This window comes from Saccopteryx leptura, chromosome 2 (assembly GCF_036850995.1).
Source record: "Saccopteryx leptura isolate mSacLep1 chromosome 2, mSacLep1_pri_phased_curated, whole genome shotgun sequence".
Taxonomy (NCBI): domain Eukaryota; kingdom Metazoa; phylum Chordata; class Mammalia; order Chiroptera; family Emballonuridae; genus Saccopteryx; species Saccopteryx leptura.
In genome coordinates, this window is record NC_089504.1 from 333,835,703 (window position 1) to 333,853,047 (window position 17,345).

The following is a 17,345-nucleotide window of genomic DNA, read 5'->3' on the forward strand; positions in this document are numbered from 1 at the left end:
GGCAGCCGGCAGGGCCACTCAGCAGAGGGCCGGGCCTTTCTAGAGGGCTTACCAGTGCCAGGCAACTCCCCCAAACTGTAGAAGTTTCTGGGCTCTTTCCAAAGTGTCTGCCCTCCCGCGGCCGCACTGCCTCTGGCTCCTCCTGCAGCACTGGGCGCGGGCAGCTCTGGCCTTTCAGGGACCGCCCGGGTTACCAGGTCCAGCTCCCCTGGCCCAGGGCCATCCAAGAGCTGGGGCACCAAGCCCAGCACAGCCAACTGGCCAAGCCACCTGTGGATCACAGACATGCCGGGGAGGACCAGTGCCTTTCTAACCTCCCCAGGTGCGAAGAAACAGCACCTTGCCAAGTCCACTTAGAGTGAGCAAGGGGTTCCCCACCTTGGGGTCTGTGACCCTCTCTAAAATATCACACAATTTGTGTGTCTTTGTGTCTAGGTGGCTCTGTGTCTGGGTGGGGACTCCATAACCTTCATCAGAGTCTGAGTCAAGGACTCCTGCTCTCTGCAATCACACAGGCCTCTAGGGAGCCCGCTGAGTGGAGAAGTGGGAGCACAGCGGTCTGGAGGCCATTCACGTGACCCCAGGAGTAAGGTGCTCTCTCTAGGGAGCCCGCTGAGCGGAGAAGTGGGAGCACAGCGGTCTGGAGGCCATTCACGTGACCCCAGGAGTACGGTGCTCTCTCTAGGGAGCCCGCTGAGTGTAGAAGTGGGAGCACAGTGGTCTGGAGGCCATTCACGTGACCCCAGGAGTAAGGTGCTCTCTCTAGGGAGCCCGCTGAGTGTAGAAGTGGGAGCACAGTGGTCTGGAGGCCGTTCACGTGACCCCAGGAGTAAGGTGCTCTCTCTAGGGAGCCCGCTGAGCATAGAAGTGGGAGCACAGTGGTCTGGAGGCCATTCACGTGACCCCAGGAGTACGGTGCTCTCTCTAGGGAGCCCGCTGAGCGGAGGAGTGGGAGCATAGCGGTCTGGAGGCCATTCACGTGACCCCAGGAGTAAGGTGCTCTCTCTAGGGAGTGAGAAGTGCTGTGAGAGCACAGTGACTGCAGGGATGTAAGGCGGTTACTCCCCTCCCCTCCAACCCTCTGGCTGGCCTGGTCACAATCCTGGCCACAATCCCGGCCCACACAGAGGCCCCAGGGGAGGCACCACAGTCCCTCTCCTACTGCTAAGGGACCGCTGCAGAGGTGTGGGTGGGCATGCGCATGGTGAAGACATGGGACACAGATCCCTTTCCTTGATCAAACAAGGTGGAGAGGGGTGGGGCAGGGGGTAGGGGCCAGGGCAGAGCAGCAGGCAGCCAGGGCAGGACAGATGAATGGTACATAAGGTTTCAAGATCTTTCTTGATGCCCAGAGCCAGATCAGGAAATAAAGTAAAAGAGCTCAAGATATATCTATACCCTATACTGTAGCACCCTTGTACCCTCAATACCAGCGAGTGGCTGAAGGAGCCTTGGGTGTATGGTTTGCATAACTGGCATGACCGGTTAGGAAGAACTGTCTGTTTAAATCAGACTCTGGGAGGGACTGGGAGCTGTCCTGTGGCGGCAATCAAGAAGGCAAAGAAAGGGACCCTTTTGAGCCCTAAGGTTTCCCAGACAAGTGGCCCAAAGGTGCCTCTTCCTCCTGTATTTCCTCGGGTAACATCTCTGACCCTCCCTAGAAGCAAACCCCATCACAGAGAGGAAAACTAACTAGGGGTCAGCAGCAAACCCTCAATTTACCTTGCTGGCCTCCAGCTTCTGGAGAGAAGCAGCTCCTTGGAGGCAGAGAATTCACAGACCCACATGGTAACTCCTCAAAGCAAAGACAAGATCAGCAGGAACCAACCTCAACTCCCCCACTCCCCTGGACGCTGCCAGTTCGGCTTGCCTCCCCACTCCAGCTGGTACCTGGCCTGGCTTCAGAGGGTGGCACACCCTGCCCTGGCTATAGGGCGACAGTGGGGTCTAGATTCCCCCCACCCCAGCCCCCAGGCCATACTGCTGGCCCAGCCTCACTGCGGCCCTCCGAGGCCTCTATGGCTCCCACAAGCGACCCCATTAAAACCTTTGGACACTTCAGGGGGTGAGGTCTGGGGTTCCTCTTTCAGCCCGTCTCCCTCCAAAGTGCAACCCAAGGATCTGAAAGTAGGCAGGACGGAAGAAAGGACACTGAGCCTGGTCTCCTTGAGTGTGATTTGGAGCAAATTAAAAAATAAAAAAAGAAAGAAAAAGGAAAGTAGAAATGTGAGGTTAAAACGCCAAGAGGACTGGCAGAACCCACAAACGCAAACGCCACGTGTCTCTGCTAAACGCTTGCACAACACACCAAGTGCCAAGAAAGAGGCAGGAACGAGGCTTCAGCCTCACAACGCTTCTCGGGGATAAGAATAACGCCAAACACAGCCTCCTGGGACCCAAAGGAGAGCCTGTGAGTGGTCCCTGCTTCCCCTCTTCTAGCAACGGCAGACTCCCTGGGCCAGAGGCCCTACAGGTTCATACTGGAACTGTTCCGCTCAGACCAATTCCTCAGCGCCAGCACAGTGTCCCCAGATGAGTCACACACACACACTCCTCCAGCCTTTAATGAATCTTTAGTTAGATGGGAGCAGGAGGACCACAGGTGTCTCAGGCATCCACAGTATCAAATCCTTAGGGCAAAGTTAATAGGCAACCCCTCCTGCCAGGCTGGGCGGTACTTGGCCCCCTTCCTCTACCCTACCTAAGCTGCTACCTGATCTAAGCCCCCTTTCTTGGCAGGGAGCCTGCCACACTGCAAAAAAAATAGGTTAACGCAGCTGGCGAAAGAAGGGAAGTGGGCAGTGGGCCTGGCTCCACAAGAAAGCCTGCTCACCCACCAGCCCGGGCACAGCAAGGCGGGCACAGCAGGGTGAATGAATGGCCCTCTGTCACCCATGTTGCAGACCCTGTGACCATGACATCCACATACTCTGTCACACAGCAGGGGCTAGGAGACAGAATCGCCCGCCACACAGAGCGTTCCGGGGCCAGAGCCACCCTGCCGTTGCACTGACGCCAACCAGCTCAGCAGCCCAGCAGCCCAGCAGCCCAGCGCCGGGCTGGCCCGTCACTCTTGCCCGGAGAGCACCAGGAGACACAGAGCCATTAGATACCCCCAGAGGCAAAGCCCACTGAAGAATTCCTGAAATGGCTTCTTGGCTTTGTCAGTCACAAATACACACGGAAAGAAAAAAAAAAAAAAAAGTCTAGAAAGATCTGGGATTTTAGGGTTTAAAAGTTGTCTCCTACCTGCTAGGCACCTTCCCAAAGGTGCAGGTAAATCAGAAGGGCTCTGTTTGGCTGGCACTGGGCCAGACCTGCTGGGTCAGTTTCTTGCCAACCTTGAGGTTTGGGATTGGACAAGGAGCTTTGCGCTGGTGTCTGCTGGCCTCAGCAGGGTTCGGGGAGAGAGGGTGCAGGGGGAAATGGCTCCATGCTGCCGGGCACAGAAGCTGCCTCAGCACACAGGGGCTCTGGTAGCAGCTGAGGCCAGCAGGGCTCTGCTAGCTGGTCCCCAGAGAAGCTGAAGGTGACACAGTGGCCAAGGTAAGACAGCTCAAATTGCTGCCCTGCCCAGCACTTTCCAGGACTGATGTCACCTCTGGGAGGTCAAGTGTGCCCCACTGGCAGAGGGTAAAACTACACCAGGAGCCAACAGGCCCAAGATCACTTCCTCTTGGCAGGTGCCAGGAGTCTCTATGTTGGCTGACAGTGAGAACTTGCGCAAAGGGCCCCTTCTGAACGATAGGAGAGCTTGCAAATCCCCCCGGCCACACAGACTACCCGAAGCCTCCCTTATCACTACCTGGGAGGGCATGGCTCTAGCCACCAGGACAGGTGGCCTGTGACACTTTGCTCAGATGGTTAATTAGGTCCACAGTCATCAAGCACTTGCTGTATGCTAGGCACTGGGTCTTGTTCCTCGCTGGATGCCCGATGCCAGGGCCTAACGCCAGCTTGGAGGCAGCCTGCCCAGCTGCAGGACAGTCAGCTTCTATCTCAGATTTTAGTCCCCACCCAGGTCTGGGGTTACAAGCAGGATGGGCAGTCTTCCCTGGCACAGCTTGGTCTGAGCTGCCCATTGGGTCAGGAAACCCCTGGCCCACTGACTGAGTTGCCCAGTGCCTAGCTGGCCCTGGGCCAGCAGTCTGCTGAGTGGTTCCTGAAGAGGCAGCCTGCAGACCCCAGACTCAGCAGCACCTCTGCCTCCCCCCCACACTCCCCTTCCTCCCTGGTGGGGAATGATGCCACAATCCCAAACAAAGAAACCTCACATGGCTGAGGGGGCTGAGGTGCCACCACTGGTGCCCCTCAGCAAAGGGGCAGCCAGCAATGCCCACTGGCTATAGGGGGTGGGGTCCTAGCTGAATAGCACGGGGCGGGGGGAGCACTGATGCCCGGGAGCCCCTTGCCCAGTCTGTTCATATCCCTGCCGGGACAGACTCAGACAGGGGCCAGGCAATCCTCTGCCACAGGAGACAACCCCTCTCTTCTTGAGACAGGGACAGATGTAGAGAAAGCAGCCAGGGTCAGCGGTGGGGGTAGCAACCAACATTAATCATCAAATTAAGACCACAGTAGAGCAGATCTAAATGCAGACCCCAGTTCTGTCCCAGGCCTCCCCAATCAGGCCAGAGCGGGAATGGAGCTCCATAAAGAGGGGGCAGAGCAGCCCCAGCAGCCTCTGGCCCCCTCTCAGTGCCTCTAGTTCACCCCCTCTGGTCCCCTCTCAGTGCCTCTAGTTCACCCCCTCGGGTCCCCTCCAGGCCCCCACCAGCACCTTTTGGCGGAGCAGCTTGCTTCGCACACGGCCCCAGAGCCGGGCTCCCGTGTTGGGGGGCCGCTTGTTCCCTGGCTCCTCCAGTTGCTCCAGGCAGCAGCGCTCCAGCGGCTCGCACACTGCCTTCAGGCTACAGTCAGGCTGAGGCAGGATGTCGGTCATGCCGGCAGCCGGGTGGCCCCGACAGCTCTGGCAGACACGGCAGCGGCAGGGGCACCAGACCTCGGCTGGAGACAGCGGTAGAGAGGGAGCGTACGGAGCGCAAAGCTCCCGCGGGCGAGCACAGTTACTGGAGTCGGTCTGGGAAGCGCATCGTGCGAGCCTCCGCTTTCTCCTCCCCTCTGCGTCCCTCCTCCCCGGGACTGCCGCTGGAAGAACTCCGCACCCGGGCTGTCTCCTTGCCTCTTGGTCCCGCAGCCCAAGTGCAGGCGCCACGGACCCACAGACCCACTGACGGCCGCAGCAGCGCAGGGGGAGGTCCCCGCCTCCACCGAAGGAAGTGACTCATAGGCACTGGAGGCTGCCCCTCCAAAAAACCCAACCTCTGGGTTTTAACTCCTGGCAGGCTGGGGCTCCTCCTCACCGACCCTGCCTTTCTCCCTCCAGCCCCCACTAAATAAAGTTTGACAAGCGGCTAAACACAATCCAGTCCTTTCCTCCTCTAGATCCTTGGTTAACCCCTTCACCACCGGACTGCTCCCTGAAGCCAGGGGTGAGGGATGCTTGGGGGAAGCCAGAAGAAGTGACCAGGGGCCAGGGCTCAGGGGCAGGAGGTGTCTGGCCATCAACAGCTGTCCTTGTCCTGGAAAAGGATCCACACTGTTCTGGAGTTCTGCATCCTTACCCCCAGCTCCTGCCTCAAGGCCCCTTGCTCCTCACCAACTTGGTGACAGGGCCAGACAAGCATGTACCAGCAATCATACCTCCACAGAGAATATAAAGAACAAGGAAGATCCCTCCTAGCAGGGCAGCCACCTAGGCTTTAGGGGCCCCAGAAGGAATCAGTTACTATGGGCCCTCTTCTGGGATACAAGCAAAAGCCAAAGATGACATTGGTTACTGGTGCCCAGCAAGAGGAGCTCCTCACATGGCCACGTTAAAGCATGGCCCTGTGTACCTTGCTAGAAAAGCCCCAAAAAGGTTTACGTTCCCAGGTACAGAGGATGCCCACTGGCAAAGGGGCAATCAGCTACTTTGTCTGTGCTGGGTGCCTTGGGAGCTAGAGATGTTCAAACTTGCCTTTGACTATCAAGTTGGTGAATGTTTTAAACAAAGAATGAGAAGAGAATCATCGTTTTTGCAAGGTGACAATACAGATTAGAGCATTGAAAAAACTTCCAATACAAGTTTTGGAAAAAAGAAAAAGGCCTGAACCCCAAAAGATTAAGGTACACAAACCCAGAGGCGTCCGGGATGTCACACCATGCACAGCGAGGCACAGGGTAGAAAGGAAACCAACATTTTCATAGGGTCAACCATGGTCCCATGCAAAGGGCTTTCAAGTATCTAGTTACATTTAAGTCTCACAACTTCTATGATGTGGTGTTATCATCCCAAGTATAGAATTGATAAGACTGGGGTTCAGGGAGGTAGAGTTCTGCCCCGAGGTTATGCTCACAACGCTGGGACTCACTAAAGTGTGGCTGGATCTTTGGGTTCAGGAAAAGCTGAGCCAGGACATTTCTTGGCTGACTGCAGGGCCGGTGAGTTAGGGCACAAAACCAGCCCTTGGCCTCTGTAATGCTGCTGGGTCTCAACCCGCATACAGGTCTTGGGGTTTGACATCAGAGCCCTCAGTGCTGCTTTCTGAGACAGGGGTAGCTTCCCCGCAGATAGCCAAGACCTGATGATAATAAGACCTACCCTTTACTGAGTTTTTTTCTTTTTCTTTAGCTTGGGTTTTTTTTTTTCTTTGAGAGAGAGAGACAGGAAGGGAGAGAGATAAGAAACATCAATTCGTACTTGCGCCACTTTAGTTGTTCACTGATTGCTTCTGGTCTGTGCCTTGATGGGTGGGCTCCAGCTGAGCCAGTGACCCTTGCTCAAGCCAGCAACCTTGGGGTTTTGAACCTGGGACCTCAGCATCCCAGGTCAATGCTCTATCCACTGTGCCACCACCTGTCAGGCAACTGAGGGTTTACTATGCAATGGACATCACACTAAACCTACATATGGATTTGCTCCCCCAACCTTATTAAGTACTAGCATTCCCATTTCCCACTTGAGGAAAATAAGGATGAGAAGTTGAGCAACGTGCTCAAAGCCAGGTGGGGCCATGAACAGAGGTCCTGCTGACTGCAAAGTTTATGCCCTCATCCTTGTGATACCTGGTGTGGCAGGATCTGGTCCTGCACTGCCTTCTGCTTGGCTGGTGGGGGTGGGGCCCTGGGGCCCTGCTGGACTTCAGGTGTCCCTGCCTGGTGCCCAGGCCAGGCCCATCTCCTCAAGGGCTCCACACAGCATACCCCCTTCTGCACAGTGTAGACAGGTGGGGCTGCCAAGGATATACAGAGCCTCCTCATACCTCAGCTAGAGTTGCCTAAAGCCACTGCAGCTAAACGGGCTGAGCCACACAGCCTTTGCAGCACCCCCAGGGTGAGGGGGCAAGACCCACAGAGGCAGTGACACACCTCCGCTCCCCTGCCCAGCTGAGGCCTGAGCCACCCTTCCTGAACCGTCCCTTACATGCCTCTCCCAGGCCACCTGTGTGCTACCCCTGAACATAGCATTTCCCTAGTCCCCTGAGGGACCAGACAGCTTCTCCACCCCAGCCACCACAAAGCCCACTCCCTCCAGAAAGGTGGCACTCCTTCCCACAGTCCTCACTTCATCATCCTGGTCACTCCATTCAAGAGGCCTTGACTGTGAGCCTCACCCTGGGGCAGGGGCTCAGGAACCACAGAGATGGATCCAAAGCCTGCACTTGACAAAGTTGACAGCCCAAGAGAGGAGAGGAGACACGGGCACAAACACCTCTCAACAGGAGGCGGAAAGGCGCTCATCCATTTGGTACCTATGAATTGTGCACCTACCCTGTCATACTTAGATGGACAAAGCACTGTTTTTGCCCTCAAGAAACCCAGTCTAATGCTGTAAGAACAGCACAGATAAAGTGCCATGAAAGTCTAGAGACAAGAGAGAAACTTTCTAGCCAGAGGGAATTGGGGAAGGCTTCCTGGAGGAGGGGTTGGCATGGCCCAAATAGCTGTGGAAAAAGGCCACCCAGCTTGACTTTGCATCGTGAAACTACTGGTTGTATAACTGGCTGGTGAGGTGCCATTATAATTACTGACCACATTCACCTGCTGCAGACACGTGGCCAGTGCTTGGTACCATTGGCCGGTTAACTTCAGAGCTGGCCCCTTGCTGGCCTTCTAAGGCCTCTTCCCTCTAACTGGGTCATATTTCCCAGGATGCAGTTTGGGGGACTGCTGTACAAGGTGTGCCTGCCCCCCATCTGCAGGTGTGTGGGAGAAGGGGGACAGAATAGATCCTGTTCCCAAAGCTCTACGCTTTTCTGTCTTAGGAACCCAGGCTCAACACTTGTCTGGGTAAAGTCAGTTCTGATTGGATGAAAGATGGCCAACTAGTCTCCATGGTGACATAAGCGCCTGAGCAGATGGGTAGCTGTTAGGAGGCCGTTCCCTTGAGCTGCTCATCTTTCTCTTTCTCCCTGGGGGCTGGGGGCTTTCTCTGATGACAGCACAAATTCACCTTCTCTTCCCCAAGCCTGACTCAGTCCTCCCTGGAGTCAATGGTCTAAGAGCAGAGGCTACAGGGGGGTTTGGATAATACAAATGTTCCCAGCAAATTCCTCAAAAGCAGCCACCTGAGTTCTGGTCCCTTTAGCCTACCATCTTTGCCAGATGGGCTTGGCTCAGGCTGTCCTCACCACCCAGGAAGTGACCACGTCCCCTCCCGCTCCGTCCACCCCTTCCGTCCAGCCACAACGGCAGGACCCGCCTCTGAGGACATGCACGGGGCCCCTGACTGGATAAACAGAGCCTGGGCGGTAAGGCCCACACAAACAGATGTCACTGCCTTTGGAATTAAAAACATTCCTAGTAGACTGTCCGGTCCTCTCCCATACTCTCCCCAGGCTCTCTGCCAGAAGAATGAGAGGGGCTGTACCTATGGAAATGCAGGGCAGGACCCTGGGTTATACCCAGGGAGCGGTGTATACCTGGGGTGGCCAGAACCAGCCACCTGGCACAGTTGTGACCGAGGTAAAATCAGGCTAAAGTGATCAGCAGAGGCATCGTGGAAGAAAAAAAGGTCAACAGGGAATATGCACAGCCTGAGATGTGTGGGCGGGAGAGGGAGAGATTGCCACCGGTGCTGCCTTGGTGACAGCTGGGGGTGGGGACAGTTTCCAGGCAAATCCTCTAGCCTGTGAACACAGAAGAAAGGCTCTTTCTCAGAACTTTGGGGTGTTGCTGCCACTTCCCTGGAGTGACCTCTTTTCCCCACTGGAACGACTTTCATCTCCTTTCAGGTCCAGACTAGAACCCCGATTCTCTGTCCCTGTCCTCAATCAAATGACACTGAGCCGGGATAAGGGGTTTCTGAGCAGCCCGCTAGGCCAAGGCTATAGGCACCCCAATGAGGACAGCTTGGAGTACGGGGGGGAAGGGAGGACCCCAACAGGCTACCCCGAGAGCCCGGGTGCTGGAGCTGGGAGCCAAGGAGCCTGGGACTGTGCTGCGGATGAGGGCTGGAGGCACGTGGTGGGGGTCTGCCAAGGATGTTTCTTCTCGGTCCCTGAGACCAGCATGGAGCAGGCCCCGAGGGAGCAGGGCTGGAGGCACGTGGTGGGGGTCTGCCAAGGATGTTTCTTCTCATACCCTGAGACCAGCATGGAGCAGGCCCCGAGGGAGCAGGGCTGGGAGGCACGTGGTGGGGGTCTGCCAAGGATGTTTCTTCTCGGTCCCTGAGACCAGCATGGAGCAAGCCCTGAGGGAGCAGGGCTGGGAGGCACGTGGTGGGGGTCTGCCAAGGATGTTTCTTCTCGGTCCCTGAGACCAGCATGGAGCAGGCCCTGAGGGAGCAGGGCTGGGAGGCAGGGTGGCCGTGGTGAGCAAAGTGGGGTCTGAGGCTGTGAGTGTGGCAGACAGCGAGCCCACAGTGGTTCCTGCCCAAAGACAGGCTACATTTTTACTCATCTGTTCATTCATTTGTCCATCACTGAATAGATGCCCACCATTGCCAGGTAGAGAGGACCTTGAACAGCTTCCGGTCTAACTCAGCCAAAACGAGCTCTGGCCACCCCACCACGGATCCACCCCTCCAAGGAGGTAACTGTCAGCGACCGGCTCTCTCAGGCAGCCCAGGCCATAGCTCCCCAGGGTCTGGGCCCTCCCTGCTAAACAGCTGTGTATGGGGATATAGTTCTCTCAAGTCTGAAACCTCAACTCTGTAGCTAAGTGGCTATTGGTGGCTTTCGCTAGATGCCCAGGGTGGGGGTGTGGAGAAGGTTCCAGGATGGACTCCAGGTTTAAGGTACGCATGGTATTAGGACAGGAGGCAGCTAAGATGAAAAGTGATAGTAGTTCCTCCCCAGTCCAGACCCAGCCTGTCAAGGTGTGCTGCAACCCTACCATCTCCCCAAAGACCTGCGCCGGTTCCTGACACAACGCAGAGCACACCTTGTCCCCAAGTGGCCTCCGCTCTGCTTGCCCCACCCCCAGCTGGTGTTGAGGGTACTTGGAGGCTCTGACCTGAGGAGACTGAAATAGCCCCAGAGCGCCTACACTGCAGAACTGTCTTGATGGTGTGTCCCTAGCAACCCCTAGTGATTCTCACGGTATACTGGTCATGGAAAAGAATGGAAAATCCACTTGAGCCTTTGGGAACAGCCTACTTATCTAAAACAAACCCACCCAGGGACAGAGTGGGCAGGGCACACCCACCACATGTCCATTCATCCCTTCCCCACACATCTCATGTACACAACCCCTGGCCAAACCAATGTCCAGACGCCTCGGGCTGCTAGCCTGCTGCTCCTCACAGGGAGCACTTGGTGTGGCTGGAGTCTCCCAGCACAGCCAGCGGACAGAGCACCTGGGGCCTCTATAGGCCGTGTGCTGAAAGACACAGGCTCAGGCAGGAGGATTTGGAAGATCAGGGTCCACTGAGCCTCTGTGCTCTTTTCTCTTTATTATTAAGTAACTGTTTTCCATTCAACTGTAAGCTGTAAGTGAACAGAAGAAAGCTCCTGGCAGCCAGGGCACCTGGGCACAAGTCCTGCCTGGTCACTGCGGGCTCGGCCGCCACTTTTCTCTCTGGGTTCAGTTTCCACACCTGTCAAAACAGGCGCTTACACCAGACACCTAGTCGTCAATTTTTTTTAAAGCAAAGGACACACCCCATCTTTCTTTCCAAGTGAAATCCTATGCCAGTGTCTCCCTGTCTCCCAATCAGATAAAAGCAGAAGCCGCTGGCTGAAGTGGGGATATGGAACCCTATCTGCTCACACCTCCTCTGGCCACCTCTCGCCCACCCTGTGGGTGCTCCGGGTCCAATAACCCCCAAGCTCTGCAGGCAGAATCGGAAGCCCTTGATCCTCCTTTCAAGGGGGTGGGCTCTGACTGTTTCCGATGAACAGTTCTCCTGAGAGCTGCTGTTTCTCTTGACCCTTGCTCTCCTTTGGGGGGTGGGGAGGATTAGGTGTGGAGATGGGGAAGCTTAGGGGCTTTTTAAAAGAAACTTCCAGTCAGAGTCCTGGGTGAGACTCATGTCTTCTCTCTGCTGCTCTCTCTCTGCTTTGGGAAAACTCTGGGCCTCGGCCTTGCTGGTGAGAGTTGCCCTCGGTGGCCTTATAACAGGATAACACTTATCAAGTCAGCCAGGCTGGTGTTTTCTGGGTCACCTTGGCCTCAAAGCCAGAGCAGCTCAGCTCTTCCCTCCAAGGGTATGATCAGGTTGCATGTGTCCCAGCCCATGGGGAGTCAGACCCTCACCAAGTGCCACCACGGCCCGCGCCCCTCAGTGCTACAGCACAGGCTGGGCCAGCAGTGAGGGGCCGTGGCTGGCTCCGCAGCCCCACAGTGAGGAGCTGGCAGAGCCCAGCTAAGCTGCCCCACTGGCACTCACTCACGTCCAGCCTTAGCCCTCACTCAGGGAGGTCCCTGACAATCCTTCCACTAAGTCTTTTTCTCAACGGTTAAAAAAAAAAAAGTCACATGTGGGACATCCTTACAGACCAGGTTTTTGTCATTTCTAGGAGGATGGAGGTGCAGCTGCCTTTCGCAGGGAGCTTAGCCAGATTGACAGCGTGCTGTATGCCAGGCATTGTCACCCGTGTGGACTCATTTAATACACAGGCTCGAGGAAGAACTTGGACAGCTCACCTCAGGTCACCACGCTATTAAGCGGTGGAGCTGGGATCCAACCGGGATCTCCTGCCGAACTGAGGAGCCCCAACTCCCAGAGCTGAAAAGACAGCACCCCTCTGAGGGTTTGCCGAGAGGCTGCATGTTCTCAGGGCCTGGATGAATCATTTCCCAAGGTCCTCTGCCTGTCACTCAACCCTCAGAGGTGAGCAGGTAGGGGGCACCAAGCCTGCCTGCCACGGTGGCATTCCCAAACGGGGCAGGAGGGAGACAAGGAGCCCTGAGCCTCCATCTGCTTCTCCCAATGCTTCCTGTCGCTAGAGCTCACTGGGCAGCTCCAGGCTCCCCAAATCAAGAACACCTGGGAGAGGAGACCGCTGAGCAGGCGCGAGGAGAGGTCGTACCAGTTTGGGAATGTAGCGGGGCTCTCTCGAGGGACCCTGCCCCTGGCTTTCCCAGATCCTGCTGCCTGCATCCAAGTATAAGAGAGGCATCCAGACCTGCCTTGAAGAGTGACAGCAGGTGGGGCACTGGAAAACAAATAGTCTGAAACAGCTGAGGTGGGCAGTGCCAGGGCAGGACAATAGCTCCAGTCACCAGGGCCCCTGGGAGGAGGTAGTGTCTGAGACAGGGAGGGAAATAGTCCTGGTGACCAAGCTTGCCCTTCCCCCATGGGCCTCTGGGCTGGCACAGTGGTGATGATGGCAGCCATGTGGGTCTGCTCTGAGAGCAGCAGGGATACAAAACACTAAAGCTAGAGGCAGACGCTTCCCCTGGCTGTGCACATCTGGCCCAGGCTGGGGGAGGGCAAGGGTCAATCTTCCAGGAAAGAGGCTGGAGAGCCTCAGCAAAAATGGCCACTTCAGTGTCCGGGGTAGGGACCTGTCTGGGGCCACAAGGGGCTAGGCTGGGGGTTAGAGGAAAAGCTCTCGGCCTGACCTGTGGTGGCGCAGTGGATAAAGCGTCGACCTGGAAATGCTGAGGTCGCCGGTCCAAAACCCTGGGCTTGCCTGGTCAAGGCACATATGGGAGTTGATGCTTCCAGCTCCCCCCCCCCTTCTCTCTCTCTGTCTCTCCCTCTCTTCTCTAAAATGAATAATAAAAAAAAAAATTAAAAAAAAAAAAAGCTCTCTGGCCAGCCCCACAGGCCAAGGCTTTCTCATAGCTGCTCCCCCTACTCCATCCTAGTCAAAATCAAGCCACTCCCAAGGGCCAGGGGCCCAGCTGTGGCCAGTGTGGCCTGAAGGACACATAGGAGAAGGCACCATGGATCCACATTAATGCTTGTCTGTCATTCCATCCAGGGAGGGAACCAAGCACCTCGTGGTGCCAGTGGTGGCCTGAACTGAAAGGGACTCTATCTAGGTCAAGCTGGCCAACTCCCCGGAGTCGAGGCTCCTAGGGCAATAAAGCTGGCATGCCTGACCCGCAAATGGGACAACAGACCCCTCAGGGGCCAGAGGCAGGGACCTGGAGGGGGAAGCCTCCTGCCCTAGCAGGCTCCTGCCCCATGCTCCTCTGAATTTCCTCACTCTGCAGAGTAATTGAAACCAGAAGCAGCTCCCAGCTGACAATGGCCCCTTGTCTCCAGCTCCCCACACCCTGTGCTCTGGGACTGACTGCATCATGCCAGGCTGAGAGCTGCTCCAAGGGGACACAGAGCGCTCAACCGGGGTCAAGGCAGGGAGACCGTGGGCTGGCAGGCAATGAGGACCTAACCTTGACCTCCCTGCCCGCTCTGATGTGGGCTCATCAAAGCTGTGTTTGACTCTATCTGCTTAAGAAAACAGATGTGACCTCAGCCAGCAAGAGGCCCAAACACAGGGGTCTCTTGCAAGGAAGAGCCGTCAGGAGTGGGGGGCTGCTTGACAGGCTACACTCAGAATCCCTGCAGGAGGTCAGAAGGCGGTGTACCCGACCCTCATCGCTGTGAGTACTGTCTGTGCAGGCCGTGTGCCAAGGGCTTCCTGGACTTCCACATTCAGCACTCCGAGCCTATTTTATAGGTGAGGAAACTGAGGTAGGGTAACTTATCCTATTCTCCCAGCTACTGAATGGAGAAAGCTGGACTCTCAACCCCAGATCTGTCTGGCCTCAAAGCCGCTTCGACACTGGACAAATGATCAGAATTCTCTTTTGTTTTCTTTACTGCCCAGGGAGGCCCGATCACGCTTCATACCTACAGCACAGTGCCAGCCACCACGTGCACAGTAAGCAGAAAAGGAGGAATGGACGAGTGACACACAGATGTGCCCATCACAGCTCTGACCAGTTCCTTCCACCCTCTGAGCCCCACAAGCTGGTAATGAAGGCAGAGTGGGAACAACAGTCCCCACTTAACAGATGAAGAAAACTAAATGTTATGCATATTTTACCATAGTAGAAAAGAAACCCCCCAAAAGTAAGAGGGTCTAGATATTCAGATTTCCAACCTGGGCTCTGTGAACACTCCCAGTGGCCCAAGTTTCACTTCTAATAGCTCTGACTCCTCCTAACTCCCAAGAGGCCAAGTCAAAATGTCAAAGAAATTACCTCTGCTTCCCCTTCCAACACAGACTCCAAGCTTAGGAAGGGAAGAGGATGGAGGCCTCCCATCGGGCCTGCACTCTGTGGTTGGAGGTGAGGGGTGCTACCACCCCAGAACTGGGAACTCCCTGGTTGGCCGGGCACCCTCTCCCTCCCAGCCCAGGGTCTGGAGCACTCCCAGCTATTGGGTGGAGGGAGCTGCCCCTGGAGGGCTCTCAGGAGAGTGAAGCTGTCTCCAGCTCCAGGGGAGGTGGGGGTGGGGGTGGGAGTGGATGGAGCCCAGGGTGGGGGCTGTCCCCAGGTTTGTGGCTGAACTGGGGAATGGGGAAGCAGGGGCCCCGGAAAGGCTCTTAGGCTTAGATAGCTCTTAGGTCTTGGGCCCCATTCTAGTCTGGAGTAGGTGGCAGGAACTGAACTGTGGGGTCCTCAGGGAGAGCTCTCCCCTCTGGCCCAGCCAGCTAACAAAGGCGAGGGTGAGACCCTGGGAATATGCTAATCAGCCAGTGGGTCGGTCCCAGCGAGGGACAGGACATCTGGAGCCTGGAGAGCAGTGGTTGGAAATAGACTGGGATAAACACACAGGAGTCCCCCAGGGTCAGGGAGGCAAGAGAAGAAAGGGGGAGGGGCCTCCTGGCTGGGCTGTTCCGAGGCCAGGCAGGGGTGGGGCAGCAAGGAGGAGGTGGGCAGTGGGGGTGGCCTGGACAGAGAATCGAGGTACAGTGCCTTAGGTCTGGGGGGGAGGGGAAGGGAGGAAAAATGCACCAAGCTGGGGGTATCTAAAATTTGCAATGACAAAGGACAAACCGCTGAGGGTCACAGACTAACATCCAAGCCTGCCCCTGCCCCATCTGTGAGGATCTTCACTCACTTTCCCGGCAGCCGGTCAAGCATGACCAACCTGGGACTAGGTCCCTGAATTTGGAGCCCTTGCACAACCACTACTAATGAGCTGTGTGACTGGCCATGCCACACCCTCTTCTTTCTGGTCTGTTTTCTTCCCCCCAAACAAGATGGGATCAAATGCCCTTGAGGGTTCCTTCTGGCCACAAACCCTACTGATGGATCCTCTTCCTCCTTCCATTCCCTCACTCGTCCTCTTCTTTTTTTTGCTCACAACCTCTGCTGCTCCGAGCAGGCCCAGGCTGGCTCCTTCATTTCCTGGGTCGCTCACTCCCTGTGCATTCCTGCCTCCCTGCTCTGGGCCATGCGGCCCTCACCCCCCACCCCCACCCTCAGGAATGCCCACCCACTCCCTTTTATGGATCCAGAGCCTGCCACCTTGCTATAATAACAAAAGAGCCTCAAAACTGCAATTCACATGCTGGTCATTATGGAAAATGACTTTTATAAAGTATATGAAGTACTTTTGACAATGGAACACAAAAGGTAATTATAAAGACTAAATACAGCCCTAGAAAAAAGGGGGTTTATGATAATACATGAAAACAGAAAAAAAAAACACAAAAAATACACACTGTGATTAAAACTATATAAACTTTTCTATACCTGAGGAAGGGAAAAGGCACAAAATAGAATGGCTGTTTCAGAGGAGTGGGAGTAGTGATGGTTGGCGATTATGTTTCAAGTCAATTTACTATTATTGCAATTTTGTCTCTAATATATATATATATATATATTGCTTTTGGAATTTAAAACCCAGTGCTCTCAGATCCCTCCCGTTCCACCTCTTCCTGGAAGCCTCCCTAGCTCCAGCCCACGAGGCTCCTTCCTTCTTTGAATTCCTGTGCCACAAGTCTCCATCTCACTGAGTAGGAACAGTGGGAGACAGCAGAGCACCCAGAGAGGGCGGAGGCACGGGTCTGGCCCCAGCCTGCTTCCCGTCCTGGCTGCTCTGCCTGCTGGCTGCCCGGTCTGGGACAGGTTACTTAACCCTTTATGCCTCAGCTTTCTCATCTTTAAAACTGTAATAACTTTTGCTACCCTACAGGGTACTCTGAAGTTCCTCCAAGATAATGCTGTGAGCATCAGCCCAGTGCTGGGCTCATAATCTGCCGAGTCATCATCATCATTACCGCCACCTTACCTTGTTCTCTAGTGGCCTGAAATATATTGATACTTAAACGCTTGTTTTCCAGCCTGGCAGTGGATTCCTTGAGGCCAGGCCCGTACGCCCCTAGGAGCAGCCAGCCATGCTGGGTGCACTGCGGGCGCACAGTAACTGCCGTCCCCTGGCTCTTTCTCATGCACGCTTCCTTCCAGGCGTCAGACAGGGAGAGGTAAGAGGACTCAAGACAGAGGAAAGGCGAGCTTCACCTTACGCCGACGCCATAAAGCGGGACACTGGGGTGGAATGGCACCCTGCCTCCTCCTCTAGGCCCAGGCTGGGAGATTCCCTGATGAAGACCTGGGTCACAGGGACACAGCACACAGGAGAGAGCCTGGCCTTCCCTGTGCACTGCCAGCAGAGGCACCCAGGCCTCAGTGTCTCGTCTGTGAAACGGGGAGGACAGGACTGGTATTTTCCTTGCAGAGCTGTTGTAAGGGTCACGAAACCAATGTTGGGAATGAGCCTCTGAGAGCACAAGAGCTGGACACATATGTTGGTAATTAGCATTGCCATCTGTCTGTCACTAAATGCTGCCCCCCACCCCCACCCCACTGCCTGCCTGCTGCTCCAGAATCCCTGCCCCCACTGGTGTATTAAGCAAACTTAGAAAAGGAGACTCCTGTTGGAGCAAATGCCTGCA

The 17,345-nt window shown here is 55.7% G+C and overlaps 1 protein-coding gene across 5 annotated transcripts in view; it reads right to left on the reverse strand.

The window, feature by feature from the left end:
- Nucleotides 1-17,345, reverse strand: part of ABR (ABR activator of RhoGEF and GTPase) — a 199,776-nt gene that overhangs the window by 18,470 nt on the left and 163,961 nt on the right. Inside the window, exon 1 of one of the 5 annotated variants that reach the window (XM_066363594.1) lies at nucleotides 4,781-5,217. The exons of the other annotated variants lie outside the window; for them this stretch is intronic. Within the exon in view, the coding sequence (XP_066219691.1) occupies nucleotides 4,781-4,942 (162 nt within the window). The 5' untranslated portion in view covers nucleotides 4,943-5,217. Of the gene's footprint in view, nucleotides 1-4,780; nucleotides 5,218-17,345 lie in introns of those variants that run through there. 5 annotated transcript variants of the gene reach the window in all.